Here is an 8,756-nt window from a genome sequence, read left to right as displayed (position 1 = left end):
ATCCCTAGATGCAGTGGCGCGCGAAGGCGTCTGGGACACAGAGTTTCTGTGCAATTCTTGGGGAGAAAGGAGAGCCTTGGAACTCGGACTTCCGGGAAGATGCTGCACATGCGCGTCGCGGCCTGTGCGCGTGCCCGCGCTTGCGCTGGGCCACTGCGCCGTGGTGACTTCCTGCAGGTCTGGTGTGTCGAGGCTACCTTCCCTCCCGCAGCCTTTGCGTTCGCTAAGCTGGAGTTGCCGAGCCTGCAGGGCCGAGGCCGGAGCTTCCGGGGCGGCAGCGAACAGACTCGGCTGTGCGGGCTAGGGAGGCCTAGCGAGAGCTCGGCGCGGAGGCTGACAGGGGCAGCGGAGACGCCTGCTCGGTGAGGCCCGAGGGCGCAGAGCGATCGGGGCTGCGGGAGGGATGCTGGGCACAGATGGTGCCCAGTCAGTTCACCCGGGCACCCCGCTGTCCCCAGCTTGCGGCGCCTGGGAGGGTCGAGGTGGTCGGGCTGACAGCGGGACAGCTGCATCGCTTTGGGCTGCACGGTCAGTCCCGAGGACAGAGTGCAGGCACTGAAGAACTCAAGGGCTCCAGATTCCCACGGTGTCACTCAGCGTCCATCAGCTCTCTTGCTCTGTCTGTGGTCCCCCCCCCCCCCGAGTCTGCCCTTGAGGCATCGTAATGGTCTAGTGCTCAAAATCTGCTTTTACTTCTTTCTGCTCGTGAAGGAAGACTGAGTCTGCGACAGGTGTGAGACTTAATCAAGGTTGTGTTGAAATGAGTGCCATTGTTTTCTAGTTTCTTCCCTTAGTCCCTTTTTAAGATATGCAGCAGTAACCAAGTTTAGTTGGATAGTTTGAAAACAAACCACGCTTTATCCCTGTTTGTCGGACGTCTATCCATCTGGACCATTTTTCCTTTTTGTGTTTTAGTTTTTTTGAGGCGTGGATTCCTTGTGGCACATATTGTTCTGGTAGTGGGTGATCCTCCCGTCTCCGCCTCCAGAGAGTTGGGATTGCATGTATGTCACCTCATGGAACATGGATCCCAGATATATATATATATAGTGCCCAGAATCCTCATTCACTGTGACATATTTTGCAACAGTTTGAATAGGAAATAAAATAAGTACCCTTGTTTCCCCCACCTTTACACCAAATGCCCGTGGATAAAAAGAAGGCAGCGTAGTGTTCATCATAGAACTGTACCCGCCCCCCCTCGCCTCCCACCCCCCATTCCACCTGTTGGAGTTAGGTTTGTGATTTCCTTCCTATCACCTCTGCAGTGTGTATAAGCTGCGATTTCACTTGGTGGTTCCCAGGCGAGAGACATGTCCCTGTGTAGACCAGTTAATCTCCGATTTCAGCGAGCTTTTCCTCCAGCAGGTCAGTCAGCAGTGTCTACAGTTCCCCCAAGAGGAGCAGAACATGAGCAGATCAAAGGTAAGTTTTTCCCGTTTGTAATTTTTTTTTTTCTGACTCCTTTGTAATGTATTTTGGAAGACTTACTCAAAGGTCTGTTCTTGAATGGTAGTGGAGTGGTCTCTAAAGGGATCTGACGCCCTCTTCTGGCATGCAGGTGTACATGCAGCAGAGCATCCATACATAGAATAATTAATAAGTAAGTAGGATGGTCGTGGAGAAAGGAGTGAATAAAGGTGATTGTAATATAAAATACACCCGAGTGGCAGGCTGTCATGACCTGTTGTGTAGGCAGTCTGATAACTTTAGGCTAATGGAGTTACTTGGCAGAGTTAGAAAAAGGAAAATCGTATCCATCCCATCACCTGCAGCTGCTCGTGGGAGGTGCCGTTTTTTGTACCTTATAGGAGGCAAAGACTTGCTAGGATTTGGACATCTTCCTTTAGTCAGGTTGGGATGATTTTTGCATTTTGAAAATTTACCTTGACAAGAGCAGCTTGAGGGAGAAAGGGCTTATTCTGCTCACAGTGGCAGAGTACAGTCCACCACGGTGGGAAGGGCACAGAAGCTTACTTTGAGGAAGCTGAAAATGTATATATTTTCTGAAGTCAGGAAGGGAAGAGGAAAGCATGCCCACCATGATGGACAGTACTCTGGAACATAGAGTCATAGAAAAGTTACAGAGAAACAAAAGAATTATACAAAGAAATCTTTCATTCCGTTTGCTCCAAAGTTGCATTTTTTAAACAGTTTTTAAAAAATTTGTTTTGTATGTGCCTACATGTGTGCATGTGTGTGGTCCAGTATGCACGTGAAGGTCAGAGCACAACTTGTGGGAGTCCGTTCTCTCCCTCCATACAGGTCCATAGAACTATGGAGTCATACATAGAATTATAAAGTCTCATACATAGAATCATAGAGTTTCATATGCAGACTCATAGTCTTGTACACAGACTCATAGAGTCTCATACATAGAATCATAGTCTTATGCATAAATAAATCACATGGTTTCATACAGTGAGTGCTCAGCCCACCTTGTCTTTGTATGGTCCAAGATCTAAGCCAAGGGAATGAAGCCGCACACAGTGGGCAGGCTTTCCTGCCCCAGTTTACCTCATCAAGAGAATCCCCCACAAGAATGACTGACTAGCCCTTGGTCTATTTCTCCAGCAATTCAGAGTCTCATCACATTGACCACTGAGATGAACCATCAGTAGAGGTGGTGAGTTCACAGAGGGGAGTACTTTGCTCAACTTAGGGAAACAAAAAGCCTGTCCAGTGTGGATAGCGTTGAATGGATGTCCTGGTTTGTCTGATGCAGTCTTGAATTGGATCTATATTCCTAATAATTCCATGTAGATGGTCTTTTATTTCATACAGAGGTTTTCTTTTAAACAGTGCATCTGTGATCTTATCACACAGCTGTCCAAGAAATCCTGTACTTTAACCATGAGCCCCATGAGATAGCTCTGCAAGGACTCTGCTGGAGAGTCTGCTGTTTGTTTTGGCTGCAGACCAGTATCCCCTAGATAAAGTTATATGACTCAAGGCTGTGGTTTCTCTTCTCCATAACTCTTCTCTGTACCTAAAAGGTAGCACTGAGAAATTCCTGTGACTGGAATCTGCCTTCCACTGCTCTTAGAAGAATGGAATGTGGTTTTCTGTTTCTTTTTTTAAATATGTATTTATTATTTTTGTGTTGATAATTTGTGTGCCTTTTTGAGTTTCTGTGTCCCGTGTGCATGTAGGAGCTAACAGGCCAGAAGAGGGCGCCAGAGCTCTATAACTGGAGTTACCAGGCAGTTGTAAGCTGCCAAACATGGGTGCTGGGAACCGAACTCAGGTCCTCTGCAAGAGCAACAAGCACTCTAACATGGGTGAGCCATCATGCTAACCCCAGGACTTTGGTTTTTGAATTGGGAAGATAATCATATGTGGTTAGTAACTCCTAATTTAAAGTTGGCCCTCCCTGTCACTGTCAGAAGCTGCCTGCAGGAAAGTGCCACCTTGGTGTCTTTCCACCTCCCTTTCTGCCCCACCTCTACGTCCTGGTGCTTGTCAGTCTGTCCCTTTTCTGAGGCCCCACCTTTCCTTGTATGTCTTACTCTAGTAACACCTTTGGGCTTCGATTCTATTCTCTTTTTTTAATGTTACATGTTATTACATGTTTGCGTTGAAAGCTGAAATAAACTCTACAAATGCTTGTTGACTTTCAGACGAAATATGCAGAGCTCAAGGAGGTGAAATCTGGGCCAGCAGATGACTCAGCGAGTAAAGGCCCACCACCACCACACCTGACAACTTGAGTTTAATCCCCTAAACCCACACGGTGGAATGAGAGAACCGAACCGCTGTGATAAAATACCCTGAGAGGCAACCTGAGGGAGAAGGGTTTGCTTAGCGCACAGTTCCAGGTTATGACCCCCAACTCTGGATGTCAAGGCAGCGACGTTAAGCAGCTGCTCATGTTACAGCCACAGTGAAGAGCAAAGGGCACTGAACTAATGCGTGCTTGGTAGCGCTCAGCTTGCTTTCTCTACTCTTACAGAATGCAGGATCTCTGTCCAGGGGATGATGCCACCCACAGTGGGTGGGTCTTCCCACCTCAGTTAACATAAGAAACACTCTGCCACAGGCTAACCTGGTTAGACAGTCCCTATTGCACCCCGTTCCCAGATGACTCTAGGTTATGTCAAGTTGACAGTTACCTGTCACATCAGAGCTTTGCTTTTGCTTTTGTTTGCCAAGACAACGTGTTTACAATACGATGCTGAGATTTACTGCAACAATACGGTTTGTTTCCCTTCCGGGCTTTGTAGCATAAAGTAAGGTATGCAGTGTTAATGGTTAACTGGACCAGTGAGCTCGGGTGCCCGCTCTGTGTGATCTATCTGATTCTGATCATGTCGTTGCAGGGCCCACTGTCATTCAAGGATGTGGCTGTGGCCTTCTCCCAGGAGGAGTGGCAGCAGCTGGACCCTGAGGAGAGGACCACATACAGGGATGTGATGCTGGAGACCTACAGCAACCTCGTCTCCGTGGGTGAGGACCACTTGCTTCCTAAACACTGTGAATTTAAAATGATTTGTCTTTGAGTTTGAAGGAACAAGTGCTGACACTTCGTCCTTTCGGGTAGATATCAGGTATCTTTACTGCTCCACTGAAAGATCCTACATCTTTCCCCCTTGTGGTACTGGAAATTGAACCCAGAGCCTCCTGCATGTGAGCGGTGTTAGCTACAGCCCAATACACAAAAGGCTCTGGTTTTACTTGGCAAACACAGGCAAAGTGTTATGTAACTTGTGGTGGAGCTCCCTATACCACAGCGGTTCTGCAGCCAGTGAGTCCAAACACTTCTCCTTTTCCTGTTAACAGGGTATGACGTTACCAAGCCAAACATGATTATTAAGTTGGAGCAGGGAGAAGAGCCCTGGACAGTGGAAGGTGACCGCCATGCTCAGAGGCATTTGGGTAAGTGAATAGAGTGAAATTTTAGAAAGTGTTCCTTTTTAAATTAATTTTGTAGGGGAAGCTTCTGAAACCTAGTGCTTTACAGCAAAGGAAATCCAGAAACGTGCAGGTTTATTTGTATTTGGAATTAAGAGACAATTAAGGAAAAAACTATGAGGGAAGAAGACAGTAGGTTAGGGAATGTGAGTCTCCCCAGCAGAAAGAGTGGACAGAAAGGAGATTCAAGACTGACCGGAGTGAGCGTTCGCTTTATATCACAAATGTCTGAGCCACGGTGGAGGGGCATGAAACTTTCATAATGTTTTTACTAATGTGTGGGGTCAAAAGGCAAAGATTTCACTGAATGTGGTGGCTCAGGTCTGTAGTTCCAAAACTCCAGGTAAGGCAGGCAGATTGCTGACAGTTTAAGGCCAACCTGGGCTAAATAGAAACACACTGTTTCAAACAAAAGCAAAGATTTCAGAAGTGACTAAGGTGTAATCTCCCATGAGACGTAGACCCATGGACGTAAATGCAGAAGTGTCTAAGGTATAATCTCCCAAGTGATGGGTTACTATTTGATAGAAATAGCAATCTGGGTCTCCCAAACACAGGCCATATTAAAACATTTCTTTTTCATATGTCCAATAATTATTTCCCCTGCTTCCCTTTGCTGCGAGTCCTCCCACTGTGCGTCCTCTGTGTCTGTCTGTGTCTGGTGCCCTTTCAGTAACTGTGCTTCCTGCTCATCATTTCTTAGGTCAAAGTTGTAAAGGTAATATTTGTAACGTAAGGTGCTTGCTTCCATTGTAAATTGATTCTCTTCCCATTTCTTACCCACCCTGCATATACACACTCAGATTACAGATTATAAATGAAAGGAGAAGGAGACCTGTGCATTCATAATTGCTTTTACTCACAGATTGTCAGAAAATCCGACATTTAGGTAGCTTGTATACTCATGCTGACAGCATTTGTTCCATCTCACTCCTTTTCAGAAATCAGTAAAGTTTATGACCCCAGAGAAGGAATTGAGGAAATTGGCGAGAAACATCTGCAGTGCGATGATGATCCCTACTGCTGGAGAGCTGAGAAGGGGGCTGCTTTTGATGAAGCCTACACCCTCGAAACAGCCCTCATTTCCCCCAGCTCAGGTGCTCACAGCTGTGTCTCCTGTGGGGAGACCCTGGAGTCTGTTTCAGAACTGATTAGCAGTGACGGAAGCTATGCACTGGAGAAGCCCAGCATGTGTTTTGAGTGTGGGAAAGCATACGGAGAAAGCCTTGAAGACTTCAACCAAGATGAGGGTAACTCCTCTCAACACGATGAAAATATTTTGCAGAAAGTCACCATTTTGGAGAAACCCTTTGCTTATGAGTGCATGGAAGCCTTAGACAGTGAAAGTGTTTTCATGGCTCGTGAGAGAGCTTACATGGGGGAGAAGCCCTATGACTGGGGAGACTCTGGACCAGACTTCATCCAGATGTCGGACTTCAGTACATATCCGAGATCACAAATGGAACTGAAGCCCTTCGAATGTACACAGTGTGGGAAGTCCTTCTGTAAGAAGTCCAAATTCATCATCCACCAGAGAGCTCACACAGGAGAGAAGCCGTACGCTTGTAGTGTGTGTGGAAAGTCCTTCAGTCAAAAGGGAACCCTCACTGTACATCGGAGATCGCACTTAGAGGAGAAGCCCTATAAGTGTAATGAGTGTGGGAAGACCTTTTGTCAGAAGTTACACCTCACACAGCACCAGAGGACTCACTCAGGAGAGAAGCCCTATGAATGTAGCGAGTGCGGGAAGTCCTTCTGCCAGAAGACACACCTCACTCTCCACCAGAGGAATCACTCAGGCGAGAGGCCCTACCCGTGTAATGAATGTGGGAAATCCTTCTCCCGGAAGTCTGCCCTCAATGACCATCAGAGGACACACACAGGAGAGAAGCTCTATAAGTGTAATGAGTGTGGGAAATCCTACTACCGGAAGTCCACCCTCATTACACACCAGAGGACACACACAGGGGAGAAGCCCTATCAGTGTAGTGAGTGTGGGAAATTCTTCTCTCGGGTGTCGTACCTCACCATACACTATCGGAGCCATTTAGAAGAGAAACCTTACGAGTGTACAGAATGTGGGAAAACCTTCAATCTAAACTCTGCTTTCATTAGGCACTGGAAGGTCCATGCAGAAGAGAGAGTCCAGGAGTGTGGCGAGTGTGGGAAGCCATCCCCGCTGCAGTGTGCCCCTGATCACACAGGCGACCTAGGAGAGAAGCGCTATGAGTGTAATGAGTGTGGAAAGACCTTCCTTGACAGCTCGGCCTTCCATAGGCACCAGTCCGTCCCTGAAGGGGAGAAAACTTACGAGTGTAATATATGCGGAAAGTCCTTCTCGGATTCGTCATGCTACACTGTGCACTACAGAGGTCATTCCGAAGAGAAGCCCTTCGGGTGCAGTGAATGTGGGAAGACCTTCTCTCATAACTCATCCCTCTTCAGACATCAAAGGGTCCACACCGGCGAGAAGCCGTACGAGTGTTACGAATGTGGGAAGTTCTTCTCTCAGAAGTCGTATCTCACTATCCATCACCGGATCCATTCGGGAGAGAAGCCCTACGAGTGCAGCAAGTGTGGGAAAGTGTTCTCGCGGATGTCGAACCTCACCGTACACTACCGAAGCCATTCAGGAGAGAAGCCGTATGAGTGCAACGAGTGTGGGAAAGTCTTTTCTCAGAAGTCGTACCTCACCGTGCATTACCGGACTCATTCAGGAGAGAAACCTTATGAATGTAACGAATGTGGGAAAAAATTCCACCACAGATCAGCCTTCAATAGCCATCAGAGAATTCATAAAAGAGGCACTGTAAATGTACTCACTGTAGAAAAGCTCTGACATGCCAAGGTTTTTAAATTTTTTTTTGGTTTTGGTTTTGGTTTTTTTGAAACAGGGTTTCTCTGTGTAGCCCTGGCTGTCCTGGAACTCATTCTGTAGACCAGGCTGGCCTCGAACTCAGAAATCCGCCTGCCTCTGCCTCCCGAGTGCTGGGATTAAAGGTGTGTGCACCACCACTGCCCAGTGACATCTCAGTTCTTAAGAAAAGCATTTGGTTATAGTGAACATTGGAAGTCCAACAGGTAGTCAAGGGTGGACCCCCCTCAACCCCCCCCCCCAATTTTCAATATATGTGGTGCTGGGATTCTGGGCCTTTTGCATGCTATAGACATTCTGCAAGATTCACGAGCTGAGCATCCACGCTCTTGAGTGTGGAGTCCTAAAACAAAGTCCATTTTAACTTGAGCTTTCAGAGAGGAATCTGTGAAGCAACCCATGACCGTATGACTTATGGGACACTAGGTCATCTTTACAGGAGTGAACCTTTGAAAGTATTTAATATTTATTTTTATTTAAATCGTATTTACATATCAGGGAGTTCTGCTGTGAGCTGTCAGCTCCTGAGTATAACTCGCCTTGGAAACGCACACTAAAAGCCATATTTCTGACCGACGTTACCACGGGTGTTCATGGAAAAGATGCAAGAAGCTATGAGTTCCGAATAAACTTATAAAATGAAGTCATGAAGCCAGCAGTTGAGCATGAGGGTGACTGAAACACGGCACTTCTGCTGTTCTAGACACGCAATTGAACAGTCTCTATGCAATGTTTCGCAATCTCGGCTTTGAATCATTTGTGAGAACATGTCAGCAAGGATTAAAATGACTGTTACAGTGGGTACATGGGTGGGATGTGCTAGCTGATAGGGAAGTACATAGCTTTCTATGTCGGTGCTTACCCGTAGAGTGGTTTTTGTAAAAATATTTTCAACTGGAATTGAGCAAAAAAATTTTTTAAATACTATTTTGATAAACCATGCTGTTTATGTGTTGTGTTGCTGTGAAGA

At 46.7% G+C, this 8,756-nt stretch overlaps 1 protein-coding gene across 3 annotated transcripts; it reads left to right on the top strand.

Annotated features, from left to right (window-relative positions):
• Positions 1–135: 135 nt before the first annotated feature.
• On the top strand, positions 136–8,725 carry Rbak (RB-associated KRAB zinc finger). Of its 3 annotated transcripts, none has more exons than NM_001045482.2 (5): positions 136–362; positions 1,369–1,425; positions 4,320–4,446; positions 4,780–4,875; positions 5,853–8,725. In NM_001045482.2, the coding sequence occupies exons 2-5, from the start codon at positions 1,411–1,413 to the stop codon at positions 7,748–7,750; spliced, it is 2,136 nt and encodes a 711-aa protein (NP_001038947.1). In that variant the 5' UTR covers positions 136–362; positions 1,369–1,410; the 3' UTR covers positions 7,751–8,725. The 3 variants fall into 3 exon arrangements, with proteins under 3 accessions (NP_001038947.1, NP_001346164.1, NP_067301.1); NM_001359235.1 differs by having other exon boundaries at positions 1,366–1,425; NM_021326.3 differs by having other exon boundaries at positions 1,269–1,425.
• Positions 8,726–8,756: the final 31 nt, after the last annotated feature.

Source organism: Mus musculus, chromosome 5, assembly GCF_000001635.26.
Source record: "Mus musculus strain C57BL/6J chromosome 5, GRCm38.p6 C57BL/6J".
Lineage (NCBI taxonomy): Eukaryota > Metazoa > Chordata > Mammalia > Rodentia > Muridae > Mus > Mus musculus.
Note: the sequence above shows the minus strand (reverse complement) of the source record. Positions and strands in the feature narration are given on the sequence as shown.